This window comes from Carica papaya, chromosome 2 (genome assembly GCF_054855325.1).
Source record: "Carica papaya isolate Zhongbai chromosome 2, ASM5485532v1, whole genome shotgun sequence".
NCBI lineage: Eukaryota > Viridiplantae > Streptophyta > Magnoliopsida > Brassicales > Caricaceae > Carica > Carica papaya.
The window spans coordinates 33,055,841-33,069,612 of NC_142310.1; the positions used below are offsets into that span (position 1 = coordinate 33,055,841).

Below are 13,772 nucleotides of genomic sequence, written 5' to 3' on the forward strand. Positions count from 1 at the left end.
TAATTGAAACCTAACAAGTTTATGTTAAATTTTTTTTCAAAAAATTATTTCTCTATATTTTAAAATTTTAAATAAATTAATTGATGGAGATGTGAAGATGTACCGATAATCCTCTTAAAAGCTTGTTATAAATTTATAAGCAAAAACCCATTAAAGATTTTACATTTTATGAGAAATGGTAAAATAAGTCCAAAATCTATTATATTTATTGGAGGTTATAGATATGAAATAGGGAAAGAAATATGTTTTACGATAAAATTTTAGTCATTTAGACGGCCAACACTAATATTTCAAAAACTTTATAAGCTTTTTGAATATAATAATTATAACCAAACAACTTCGCAAGAACTTAAAAGATGTATAGATAACTAAAAGGTTATTTGAAGTAAAATTTGAAACCATATTATTAACACTACTAAAAAAGTATTATACTACCTAAATTTTCAGTAAAAAAAAATTACAATTGTTGTAAATCAACATAAAAAGTGCATCATTAACTTAAATTTTTAATGAAGTTTTTATTCACGTTTATATATAAAAAAAATATATACAAAAAATGACGTTACTATAAAAAAGTTATATTACATATATTGAAAAATAAAATTAACAAAAACATATTTTTGTTATAGTCATGAATATGTACTTAATTTTAGGATTATAGCTAGAGATGTATATTGTGTTGTCATTAGATATTTAAGTATTATTTGTTGTGTTTTATGTTGTTTGATGTCATTTCTATGTTAATATTGGGGAAATTTTAATTTACATAATTTTATCTTTGACAATTTGATTAGTTCATATAAATTTAATAAATAAAAAGTTAGGTAACAAAATGTTCATATAAATTTAATTTTAGAATTCAGATTTTTAATTCGTTATATAATATTTAAACTAATGTCGTGGCACTTAGATTAACAATTATGAAATATTTATTGTTACACATAAGTATAATAATTCTACTGAAATTTATTTTAATTTAATTATTATAATTTCATTAATATATTGAAATATTAAATTTTTAATTTTATTAAATTAAATATTACGCATCAATTACCACTAACATCACATATCACACCCCCCCTTATAAGATAATGATCAGAGCATATTTCTTTAAATCATATAAATTCGAGTTAAGTAAAATAACTTAACTTTATTAATAATAAAAGAGTCGCATAAACATTACATCCTTTAAATATAAAATATAAACATATGAATGAAACTCTAAATTTCTTTATTTTCTTTACTAAACAAAAATACGAAACAGTAACCTTAATATCGGAGTTTAGACTTCAGAGATTTCTTCTGTATCACCGCTCACTCTGCAAAGGTATCTTCTGTATATTGAGAGTGAGATAAAATATCCCAATAAAAAATATTGTGAAATCACAATATAGTACATGTAACATATAGTTTATTTACACACAACAAAACATATATCATATAATCATTCTAAAACAGATATGAATCAAAAGATGAAAGTACAAATCAAAAAATAGATGGTTATTGTATACCTCATCACTATTATGTAGGATCAATCAATTACCACACATTATATATAGGCACAGATACTTATTACTGGTTCCCCATTTATCCAAACACAGAATGACATATATGAGTACTTTGAAACACTGCTACCCCCCAAACATGGAACGGTTAGGGTACGCAAATAAGACTATTTTTTTCATACACCCGAACACATAATAGTTATGTATGGGTACATATTTATCACTTTGCCAATACACTCGAACACGTAACAGTGATGTACTGCCCAATTAAAGCCTAGCATAATGCAGGTGCTTTCAAAGTAACTTCTTTCCATACTGAGTGAAACATACATATCAAAATCATATTTCGAAAACACAAAGCGAAATAATATTTATATCGAAGTAAAATTTTAACAAATACTTATTTAACAAATATAGAAGACAAATTAAACATGTGCACACGTAAAATGCTTCAAAACTACGTAGGTTATGAATTTATAATATTCACTCATTTTAGATCTTTTGCAGTCGTAGTCTTAATTTCGACAGAGTTCTGACTTTATTTATGACTTTTTACTTTAAAATTTTTGGCAGAATTTCGAGATGATTTTTGGTCACTTTGTTAACTCAAAAATATCCAACACAATACTCAAAAACTAATTTAAAAAATTAAAGAGAAACCGAACTTCAAAACTTAAGAAAAAATTTACCTTTCTAACGGTTTATAGTTTCCTTTTGATCGTGAGCCTTATTCTTTTTCTCTTCTTCTTTCTTTGTTCTCACAAATTAAGGAAAGTTTCCCCAAGATTTTTATCTAAAATCTCAAAATACTATCAAATATCACACATTTCGTACTCCATCTTCTTCCTTCACCTCTATGCTTATTATTATTTTTCTCTCATTCGGAATGTCTCTTCCTCCCTTCTCTTATCCCCCATTTATAAGAGTGGAGAGCCACGCAGAAAAAGTTGTCACTATTCCGTCTTACTATTTGATCTAAAAGTTGTCACATTTCATCATATCACTTTACTTAAAAGGTTATCACTCTTCACATATCGTTTTACCTAAAAGACCTTTTAACATATCACTTCATGTAAAAAGTTACCACTTTTTACATACTGTTTTATCTAAAAGACATTTTCACATGTCATTTCATCTAAAAAATTATTACTTTTCATATGTTATTTAATCTAAAAGTTATCATTTTATCTAGTAATTATCACTTTTCATTATACTATCTCATTTAAAATATTATCACATTTTCTCATGCCTCTTCATGCTTATTCTATCTCCTTCATCCTTATCCATCATTTTTCTGTTTAACTTTACACTATATTCTTAACTTAATTATATATTTTTAAACATATGTAAAATTAAATTAAATATATCAAATATATGAAATTAATACGAATGAAGTTTCAAGTTATCACAACTAAAATATAATATATTTTTATGAGTAACAAATTTTAAATTTTTTAGAATATTTGAGTTTATAATTTTTAAATAGAATACAAAAATCTTAATTACTATATTACTTTATAAATATAAAATTTAAAAAATTTAATCCCAATATGAGCAGACTGCATATTCTGAGTATGAGTAAGCATGTGCTCTCATGATACCAGAGAAACACGTCATCTAGCTCCCCAGAAATGGCACGCTCCACCAACTGCCACGTATATTTTGCAGTCAACAAAAACGCCAGCAAAAAATATTCAAAGATATTTTGTAAAATAATAAATTTTAAAAACAAAAAAAAAAAGGTAAGAAATTATTATTTGTACGATTTTTAGAACTAAAACTTTTATAAAAATTAAATAACGTAATTATTAATTTTTATTATTTAAACATGTATTTTCAGGATAATATTATTTTAAGCGCCCTAAATCCAAAAACAAATACCAATTTCTGAAATTTTACGATCAAGTCACTTATGATTTAAGAGGTGTCTGATTTGATTTGATTTTACTACGTTTTCACTTCTCATTTATTTATCCATGTATACATATATATAATGGAAGACTGAATACCATCATCATCATCAAAAACAGACATGGTTTGGTTCAAGAACCTGATCCAAATCACGACCATCAAATCTTCGATCAAACCCAGAGCATTAAATCCATGCTTTCCCATTTTCCTCTCACATTTCAGTACCCATCAACAAATCAATCATGACCGTCAATGCCAGTCACCGCCAACCGCATCAACGGCTGCTCCCAGCGCTTGTTATCCAGGGTTCGAGGGGCTGGGACCCACTAAGCGCGGCGAGAAGCCCAGGGTGGTGGTTTTGGGCTCCGGTTGGGCCGCTTGCCGGCTTATGAAAGGCGTTGACACCAAAACCTACGACGTCGTTTGTATTTCGCCGAGGAACCACATGGTGTTCACGCCACTCTTGGCTTCCACTTGTGTTGGAACCCTCGAGTTCAGGTCCGTAGCCGAACCCATTGCCCGGATCCAACCCGCAATTTCCCGGGAACCCGGCTCCTACTTCTTCCTCGCTAACTGTGCTGGCATCGATACTGACAAGCACTTGGTATAATATATCTGATAGATTATGATTTTTCATACAATTGATGAGTGAATTTTTTTAAGGTGAAGCTTTTTCGTAATGGTGGGAATTTGGATTTTTGATTTTGGGAAAAGGTAAAGTGTGAGACTGTCACTGATGAATCCGAGACTACGGTTCCGTGGAATTTCAAGGTCTCATATGACAAATTGGTGATTGCTTGTGGGGCAGAGGCCTCCACTTTTGGAATCCATGGAGTGAAAGAACATGCAATCTTTCTCCGTGAAGTTCACCATGCTCAGGAGATTCGAAGAAGACTACTCCTGAACCTGATGCTCTCTGATATCCCCGGTAACCTACTATATGATTGATCATACATAAGCAATATAAATTAGTTTCTAAATATGAATGTCTCAATTTCGAGATTGAGAACGGAACCAAAGTCAAGCTATGTTTAATTATAATCTATAAATTCCCTAATTTCATGTTTGGTTCCGGATGAACTGAGCTATACTGCAATTTTGGTTTGGTGGAGACAGGGATTTCAGAGGCAGAGAGAAGAAGAATGCTGCATTGTGTTGTTGTAGGAGGTGGTCCTACAGGAGTTGAGTTTAGTGGTGAACTGAGTGATTTTATTATGAGAGATGTTCATCAAAGATACGCCCATGTCAAAGATTATATTCATGTTACTTTGATTGAGGTAGGTCCAATAAAGTTCTGTCTTATGAACATATAGTTGAATAATTGCAAATGGAATTTAATCCCATGGATCCTATCTTCTCAGGCGAAAGAGATTCTATCTTCTTTTGATGACCGCCTCCGCCACTATGCGATTAAACAGTTGGTAAAGGTGAGGGATGTTTGATTGTTGCGCACACACCCTAAACACATTGGTAGGACCAATCTTGCATATACATAGGTGGTCTTTATATTGAAATTCAGAAGGGAAAAATATGAAGATTCTTCAGTTATATATATATATACCCACATACATATATTGATAATATATATATATATATGTATATATATTGATATGTGGGAAACACTGTAATGGTTAGGAAAGGATGGCGGGAAGATATAGCCGTTAGTTTAGTTGTATTCTCTACAGTTAGTTGGATTCTCTACTACAAATAGCAGTATACGGAATTGTAATGAGAACCAAAATTGAATACACCAAGTTTTCTTTCCCTCAGGTCTCTGCGTGTGTGATAAAATTCTCTCTCTCTCTCTCTCTCTCTCTCTCTCTCTCTCTCTCTCTCTCAGTGCACAAATTCTGTTTGTATCAGTAGTATTAGAACGGTTTTGGGTCTATGGGAATTTTTGACAATACCAGGGCACAAGAATTAAAGAAATGGAAGAATTAGGGAAACAGATGGTGGAGTTGGAGGAGAAAATGGACCATGAATTGGGAATCTTGAAACAGGATGTGGGAGGAACAAAGCAAGTATTAGGAGAAGTAAAACAATTGCTAGTGACGTTAGTAAGACAGTGGACTGTGGAGACTACTACAAAACCTATGTGCATTGAAGTTGTGAGTGGTCTTACTATCTTTTTTAAAAAAAAAATAAAATGAGTGGTCATACTATTTTTTTTTTAAAAAAATAAGAGTGGTCATACTATTTTGTGCAGCCAATGCTGTGAAAATGTAAATTGGAGTATGCAAGGGGAAAATTTCCAAGCAAATCCTTTTGTGGTACCAGTGTGTGGAAGCCATCTTGGAAATTTAGTGCTAACCAGTTTAGATGACATCGTATGAAATTTCAAACAGCTGAGGTGATATTTAGAAGGGGAGATAGATGGATACGATTGACAGGAGAAGATGAGATAGAAATGAAACAAATCTCCCAAGCAAAGATGATGCAGCTCATTAAAAAGGAATCGTGTGGGCAACTCTGGACTATATCTGCAGTCTAGCTATCAGAGAACCAACCAAGCCACCAGAATCTTCAGACCTCCTTCAGCCAATCTTGAGCTAATTCCAAGATGTCTTCACAGAACCAAAGACCTTACCACCTCACAGAAGTCATGACCACTGCATCTTGTCAACAAGCCCCCAAAAAACAATCAATATCACATCTTACAAGCATTCCCGAGAACAAAAAGATGTGAGCGAAGAAATTGTAAAAGAGCTGATGGAATCCGGATCATTAGAGAAAGCCAAAGCCATTTCTCATCACCCATTGTGTTAGTGAAAAAGAAAATGGGTCTTGGAGGATGCACATCAATATAGGGAATTTAATATGTGGACTGTGAAAGACAAGTTCCCAATTCCCATTATAAAGGAACTTTTGGATGAATTGGGTGGAGCATCAATTTTCCTAAACTTGATTTACGCTCTGGATATTAGCAGATACGCATGGCAGAGAAATAAGCTTTCAGCACACATGAGGGGACACTACGGGTTTTTGGTGATACCAATTGGACTCACCGACGCTCCCTCCACCTTTCAAGCACTCAGAACAGTGTAAATTCAAACCTTAGAAAATCTGTTATTATCTTTCTAGATGATATTCTTGTATACATCTCAAATATTACTGACTGTGCTTATCATTTGACTCAAGTACTTGCTCTTCTTAGACAAAACCAACTTTATGCTAAGAAAAGCAAGTGTCTTTAGTACCTCTTCGGTCGAATACCTTAGACATGTGATTTTAGGTGAAGGAGTTTCAATGGATCCGCAGGAAATCCTAGTCATTACAGAATGGCAGTAACTAACAATGTCAAAACAATTTCCTGGATTTGTCAGATTTACAGTCTATTATAGACGTTTTATTCACCAATATGGAATAATTGCTTAACCACTTGACAACATGCTGAAGGAGCTTATTTCCAGTGGATGCCAGAAGTGTTGGCAAGCATTTGAGGAACTCAAACATAGAGTGATCACAGCTGTAGTACTCGCATTGCCTGACTCTAAGGAGCAGTTTGTTGTGGAGACATTTGATTCACAAAAGGGAATGGGAGCAGTTCTGATGCAAAAGGGCCACCCAATTGCCTTTATAAGTCAGGTGTTTTTAGTAAAAAATCTTTTACTCGGTTTACGAAAAGGAACTAATGACTTCCGTTTTTGGAGTGTCAAAAGGGCAAGAATATTTGATGGGAAGGAAGTTCTTGGTGCTAACTGATCATTATAGTCTCAAGTACTTGTTCAAGCAAAGGATGGCTACCACAAGTTAACTCAAATGGTTTACCAAGCTGATGGGATCCTATTTTGAAATCACATATAAGAAAGGGAGAGATAATTCTGCTGCAGATGCACTTTCCAGAAATCCAATGCTTCATATGATGCAATTGCAGGTTCTTGGCTCACGCCTATGTCGCTGGAATGCATTCAACAAAGTTGGCAACAAAATGCAGTTATTAGAACCTTTTAATATATTTGCAGCAACAGCCACAATCCAAATCTCTATTCACACTATAGGGAGGGAAAGAAGGAAAGGAACATTGATGATGAGAGCAGATCAAGACCTACGACAACATGTAATCAAAGAGTTCCATCCTAACTTTATTGCTGGACACTCTGGAGTTCAAGCCACCTTAAACAACTCTCTCTGGTTTTTTAGCACTAGACATCCACGACTTCTTCAGGAATTATGATATATGCTAAGCTGCAAGGCTAGTGTAACAGCGAATCATAGGCTGTTACAGTCTTTTCCAATCCCACAAACACCTTGGTCTACAATCTCTATGGACTTTATTGACTACCTCCCTCAGTCTAATGGCAAAGATTCAATTTGGAAAATTGTTGATCGCCTAACTAAGTTTGTTCACTTCATAGCACTTGCACATCCTTTTCCCGCACAAACATTGACCAAACAATTTATGGATTTTGTTCTCAAACTGCACGGCTTGCCCGAAACAATAGTAAGTGACCACGATTCTATTTTCATCAGTTTGTTTTGGCATGAACTATTCAAATTGCAAGGCATGAAGCTTGATACATCCAATGTCTACCACACATAAATTGACAGCCAGACAGAAGTCGTCAATAGATGTCTTGAAAACTATTTGCGGTGCATGTGCCATGAGCAACCTTCAACCCTAGTCTCAATGGCTTACCTTAGCCAAATTTTAGCATAATACCAATTTTCATACATCTATTAAAACAACACTCTCAAGGCTTTGTTTCGGTATCCACCACTCATTCACACACCGTACATTCAAGGTGATCCCCAAATTCCAAGTCTGATAAGTTTTTACAAGAACGAACTCTTGCTAAAAATTTTCAAGTTTCACTTAAGCACAGCAACGGATGAAACAACAAGGTGATAAACCTCGTCAAGCTTCAGCCAGACCGTCAACTAATGATTGCGGTTTGCTCCCATCCGAAGCTGGCTTCCATTTACAATGGTCCTTTAGTTCTAACCAAATTGGGAGCTCTTGCCTACAAGCTACAACTAACAGCTGGAAGCCAATGTCATCCTGTTTCCCATGTCTCACAGCCGAAGTGTGCTCCAGAATCAGTGCCTTTGCAAGAAATGCCTATTATATCACAGTGTCCAGTGCGCCAACCTATTGCTATAATTTATAGGAGACTCATTAAGCACCACAATCAGCCACTGGTACAATTACTCATTAAGTTGTCAGATGGTTTACCTCCCACTTGGGAAGATGCGCCGTGGTTCACTTAGAAGTTCCCAGATTTTTCCCTTGAGAACAAGTGAGCTTAAGGGCCGGAAATTGATGTGGAAAACACTGTAATGGTTAGGAAAGAATGGCAGGAAGATATATAGCTGTCAGTTTAGTTTTATTCTTTATGGTTAGTTGTTTTCTTTCTCTCAAGTCTCTCTCTGTGTGCGATAAGCTTTTTTTCTCTCTCTCTCTCTCTGTGCATAAAATTCTGTGTGGTGTCGTATATCAGCAAATAACGTTGTTTCAATAAATATTTTTGCATGTTGGTGAATGTTTCCTACCCATTTTAGATTGGATCTTTTGAATCTAATTTCATAGTTTCTCTCAGTCAGGAGTTCGTCTTGTTCGTGGAATTGTGAAAGGTGTTGAGCCTGAAAAGATAATTCTTGATGATGGCACAGAGGTTCCATATGGGCTCTTAGTATGGTCCACAGGTGTTGGTCCATCACCTTTCGTGAAGTCTCTTGAACTTCCAAAAGCTCCGGGTGGCAGGTCAGCTTTCATATTTTCGGTGGTCTGTTAAGATGTTAACACATGGAGAGAAAACTTTTAAGATCAATAATTCTTTGAGGAAAATCTCCATCTTTTCAGGAGTTTGGATTGATGCTTTTTTGTTCTTTTCATGTAATGCACTTTTAAGTCTAATGTATTTGAATTTTTGATTCAACCATCATGCACCGTGATCACATCTGGCTTCAGTGTCATTGAACTGCTTAACCAAAGTTATACATCCTTCTCGGATGCTTTCCTTTACAGGATTGGTGTGGATGAGTGGTTAAGAGTTCCTTCAGCAGAAGATGTGTTCTCGATTGGTGATTGCAGTGGCTATCTAGAAAGTACTGGCAAACCAGTACTTCCAGCTCTTGCTCAGGTAAGTTTTATACAATTTCAGCAGATTCAGAAGCCCTTGCATCAGCGGCTGAATCCATAGAAAACTAATTTCCTATGTCCTCGCATATGTCATTTTGTATGTAGGAGTCAAATTTTCTTTTATAAGTTTTGTTTCTCAAGTTTTTAGTTGTGTGGTGTTGGGGGAGACAAGGTTGCAGAGAGGCAAGGAAAGTATCTAGCAGGTCTTCTGAATAGAATTGGTGAAGCTGGGGGAGGGCGTGCTAACAGTGCAAAGGACATTAGTTTTGGAGATCCGTTTGTTTACAAGCATTTAGGAAGCATGGCAACTGTTGGCAGATACAAGGCTCTCGTTGATTTAAGACAGAGCAAGGTAAGATATTATTCAATTCTGGTTCTTCGATTTTGAGGTTGAGGGTGCAAAATCAGCTACTCATGTGGAATACAATAATATGCAGGAAGCCAAGGGTGTATCTATGGCAGGATTTCTCAGCTGGTTCGTGTGGCGCTCTGCATATCTCACACGAGTCGTTAGCTGGAGGAACAGATTCTATGTTGCTGTCAACTGGGCTACAACTCTGGTCTTTGGCCGCGATATAAGTAGAATATAAGTCTGAAATAGGTACCTCAACTTGTTACTCGAGAGGTGTTTGCTAGGATATTATTCTTCTGATATTCCTGTCCTGCCTTAAATTCCTTGGTACTTTCAGGTTAACAATCCCAGATTGATTCCTGCGGTCAGGAAATCTTTTCGTCTAATGCAAAATGAACCCTGATTCCAGCTGCAGGTTGAAGAAAACAGCCAAAAGTAAAACGGATCTGTTCAAACCCATTTAAGTTACTTTCATGGGCCAATAATCTATTTAAGGGTTGCATAGGTTTTGTTATTAAGTTAATAAAACATTATTTTGACCACACAGTTAAACTACTCAAGCCACCGTAAGTTTTGTTCCCAAATGGAATGAACGCACGTCTATTTTTGAACAAATTTCCAGGTTGTTTCATGACTTGCCCTAATGATATCGATAACACAACTTTGTTGCTCCTTGGCCGAATTATTTGGTAGGTCTTTTTAACCAAACTTTTTCTTTGCTGATAACAGGAAACACAAAACAAAGTAAAAGATCGAAAAGAGTAAGTAGGTCCACCATTGCCTTATTATTTCAAGGCAGGGGAAGTTAGTGACCGTAAGCCTTGTGAGGATAGAAAGAAAAGATGCTCTATAGACTGTTTTCCACGGAAATGCAGTAGGTTTTCAAATTTCATACAATCTATGAGACCTACTTGCTTAAGTTTGTGCTATCACAGACATAGCAACCAGGAACAAGCTCCTTCAATGCCTTCTGCTTCGAACCATCCACTTCTGGCAGGTGAAATTTGGGTGCACAGGTGTTTCAAAGGCTGTCCATGACTCTTGATTTTGCCAACGTTCGGCCAATTAGATCTTTTAACTCAATTTCACCCGGAAACCTGCCCTCCTTCAGTTTAGAGAAGACCTACAAATGCACAATACAAATCCGATTGAAAATCATTCCCACAGCATTCATGGAGCAATTGATGAATCAAAAGAAGTTGAATTGTTTGATCCCAGAACATTATTTGGAATGAAACTCTAGTCAAACAATAAAATCTATTAAAGGTTTCGTTGTCTCATGGATAACATTCACAACTCACGAGCAACACTGCCACCATCCTCATTCTTCCACCCATGCATGAGTAGAAATCAATCTCATTTGTCAAAATTTATATTTCACTTATCAAAAAAATACTACAACAATATCTAACTCAAATTGAAAACGAAATTTACTCCATCTAAATTGTTTTTTCACTCAAATTAACATTATGCTTTTGAAATGTACTCAGATTATTATTTTATTTGTATTATAATTTTATTTTTATTCAATAAAATTAAAATTTGAACCAAATAATCCTAAGCTTATTCCCATGGAATCCATATCTTGCTTACTGCACTTTGGAAATTGACTTGCAAACGCCAAATTTGGGCACGCAGAGAATGTGAAAAATATTAACATAACCAAACGTATATAACAGATGGAGTAAACACTAACCAAATCCCCATTGAGGAAGACTTCGAATGCCCCAGAGCTTTGCAGGAAAGACTGCAAGACATTGCCAAGAAGCCAAGTAGATGCCATGGACCCAAACCTATTTGCACGCAAAGAATAGTACCAAGGAGGTGGTGTCATGAACCCCAGCATGGGAAAAATATGTTCACCTGCAACTATGATCCCAATAACTCCTATCTGAACAAGCGGCACCACTTTAGCTAGCAAACGCTTTGGCAGGGGTGGAGGATAATTTGCGAGGATCACATCAATTCCAGGAAAAGCTGTCTCCAACATTTTCTTCATGGTTACTGCTGTCCCCCTGCAGATACAGTGCAACCCTCATGTTTCCATAACAGGTAGAACTCAGGACTAGTACTCAAGCAAACTAAGCCTTTTGAATTTCAATAAGCAAATTAGCTACAGAAAAAAGCATGGCATATAAATTAAGAGTCCAGATAACATATTTTTCACTCTATCAGTACAAATCTGTGTTTGAATTCTTGGTACCAAACCAAATGAATTGGATTCAAAGTTTAATCCAAAGCTAGGTCGAGTGAGTAAACGAATAGGCCTATACGGCTCAAATAGAGAGAAAGAAAAAGCAAATTTAATTTAGTGCCTAATGCAGGAAGGACTTTTCTCATGAGTGGATTATCAATTTTTTTAATGGATCTTCACTATTAGTTTTCCCTTATTAGGTGTTGGAGATGAATGTGTAGAAGCAGCAATATGTTAATAAAGAAAAGACGTATCTTTTCAAAATCAAAATAACTATTCATTGAAAAAAAAATTCTAATTGTCTAGTTTTGCAATCCTATAACAAACATATCCAATTAGTTGCCAGAAAGAGAATAGAGAATCCATTGATGAGTCTACCCATTTATTGAGGCAGCGGGTGCATGAAATGGAGGTTTGGGGTTTATAGGGATTTCGTGTTGCTCATATTTTACAAGAAAAGCCTACTTATAAATCTGATCATAATAAACTTGCCGAGAAATACTTCATACTATGACCATTGGCAGGACAGTTTGACTGCAACCCAAGTTCGTACAAGAAACCATACAAAAGAACCAGGTAAACCAGACTCTGACATCACTGATCCACAAAAGAAAGCAAAAGCCGTGAGGCATTCTGGTGGACACACTCCTAACCCAGTTGCAGGCCACAGAAACAGTTAATTTTATGGAGCCCTGAAGGCATGATACTGGTGGCACCCCTAGAAACGAGGATTTCCTCTAAGCTATTTTCTTCTCTATTAACAGCATAATTTTGATTGATTACTAGACAACGTAATTATGTAATTAACACACAGTAGTTCCCATAGGAACGAGGAGTTAAGCGACCTTCATGATTCTCTAAGCTATTTTCTTATTTATTAACAGAAGAGTAAAGGCATAAATCTGACGTCCAGAAGAACCAAGAGTTGAATCTCCATCTGATCAAATTGTCTGGGACTGGTCGGAAAGAAACTTAAAGACAATTCCAATAGAGAAAATATCCTAAATTTGTTGTCCAATCTTAACTCATAATTATCGAGGGGTGATAAATAATATTCCAAATCAAGTTAATCGTTTCATGATAAGCAAGCACATCAGATTCCACCAAACAGAAACCAAAAAACCGCTTATATCCACACAAATCAATTAATTCGCCGAATAAAAAATGATGACTACGACAACCAATATAAACTATTTAATATCCAATCAAAACACAAAATTGAACCCTAATTAAAATTAAGATACCTGTAAGAGCAGGAAGCACAGAAATCGATGTTAATTGTGCCGCCAAACCCAATTCCTCCGATGCCAGTTGGTTTCTGCAGCAAACCAAAACAAAAACAATTAACAGAGGATACCGAAAATGAAAGAATTTGATAAAGACATCAAATTGTTATTTTTTCTTAACCTGTGGAGTGAATTCTAGGGTTTCGGTAACCGGTTGTTGATGTTGGTGATGATGGTGATGATGGTTGTGTTTGTGGTGGTGGGGTTTGGGAGTTGGAGGAGTGAAGAGGTTGACGAGGTCGGAGCATAATAAGAATAGCGGTAGACCCACCAGGATCAACTGAATACGATCCACTGCCATTGCACCAAACACGATTACACGAATACCCGACTCTACGAGAGAGAGAGAGAGAGAGAGAGAGAGAGGTTAATTAGTTACGGGTTCGACGAGGAAGTGGTAAAAGGGCAAATGACCAAAATGCAATGTAAGTCAATGTTTGGGTGC

General features: G+C 35.5%; 2 protein-coding genes and 1 long non-coding RNA gene across 5 annotated transcripts; 2 read left to right on the forward strand and 1 right to left on the reverse strand.

Annotated features, from left to right (window-relative positions):
• The first annotated feature begins 3,400 nt into the window (after positions 1 to 3,400).
• Positions 3,401 to 11,127, forward strand: NDA1 (alternative NAD(P)H dehydrogenase 1). 3 transcript variants are annotated; one of them, XM_088214174.1, is made up of 9 exons: positions 3,401 to 4,020; positions 4,131 to 4,344; positions 4,533 to 4,693; positions 4,778 to 4,843; positions 8,954 to 9,117; positions 9,382 to 9,496; positions 9,668 to 9,847; positions 9,933 to 10,096; positions 10,577 to 11,127. In XM_088214174.1, exons 1-8 carry the CDS (start codon positions 3,538 to 3,540, stop codon positions 10,083 to 10,085), a joined length of 1,536 nt encoding a protein of 511 aa, XP_088070300.1. In that variant the 5' UTR covers positions 3,401 to 3,537; the 3' UTR covers positions 10,086 to 10,096; positions 10,577 to 11,127. The 3 variants fall into 3 exon arrangements, with proteins under 3 accessions (XP_088070300.1, XP_088070299.1, XP_088070298.1); XM_088214173.1 differs by lacking the exon at positions 10,577 to 11,127 and adding an exon at positions 10,185 to 10,261; XM_088214172.1 differs by lacking the exon at positions 10,577 to 11,127 and having other exon boundaries at positions 9,933 to 10,261.
• Positions 4,850 to 8,900, forward strand: LOC148268986 (uncharacterized). Its single transcript, XR_015817278.1, has 2 exons — positions 4,850 to 5,524; positions 5,623 to 8,900. It is a non-coding gene; the product is annotated as an uncharacterized LOC148268986 (long non-coding RNA).
• Positions 10,678 to 13,719, reverse strand: LOC110810067 (Selenoprotein, Rdx type). The gene is made up of 4 exons (XM_088214175.1): positions 13,449 to 13,719; positions 13,286 to 13,359; positions 11,544 to 11,862; positions 10,678 to 10,970 (listed from the first exon to the last, which is right to left on the reverse strand). Exons 1-4 carry the CDS (start codon positions 13,626 to 13,628, stop codon positions 10,869 to 10,871), a joined length of 675 nt encoding a protein of 224 aa, XP_088070301.1. The 5' UTR covers positions 13,629 to 13,719; the 3' UTR covers positions 10,678 to 10,868.
• Between the last annotated feature and the right edge of the window lie 53 nt (positions 13,720 to 13,772).

Excerpts from the sequence above, each read along its gene's own strand:
- LOC110810067 (XM_088214175.1), bottom strand. The coding sequence starts at position 13,628 with ATGGCAGTGGATCGTATTCAGTTGATCCTGGTGGGTCTACCGCTATTC. Across the intron at positions 11,863-13,285 it reads TGTGCTTCCTGCTCTTACAG|GGGGACAGCAGTAACCATGA; the intron begins GTATCTTAATTT and ends CTGTATCTGCAG. Across the intron at positions 10,971-11,543 it reads TCTTCCTCAATGGGGATTTG|GTCTTCTCTAAACTGAAGGA; the intron begins GTTAGTGTTTAC and ends GTGCATTTGTAG.
- NDA1 (XM_088214174.1), top strand. The coding sequence starts at position 3,538 with ATGGTTTGGTTCAAGAACCTGATCCAAATCACGACCATCAAATCTTCG. Across the intron at positions 4,694-4,777 it reads TTCATGTTACTTTGATTGAG|GCGAAAGAGATTCTATCTTC; the intron begins GTAGGTCCAATA and ends CTATCTTCTCAG. Across the intron at positions 4,844-8,953 it reads CGATTAAACAGTTGGTAAAG|TCAGGAGTTCGTCTTGTTCG; the intron begins GTGAGGGATGTT and ends AGTTTCTCTCAG.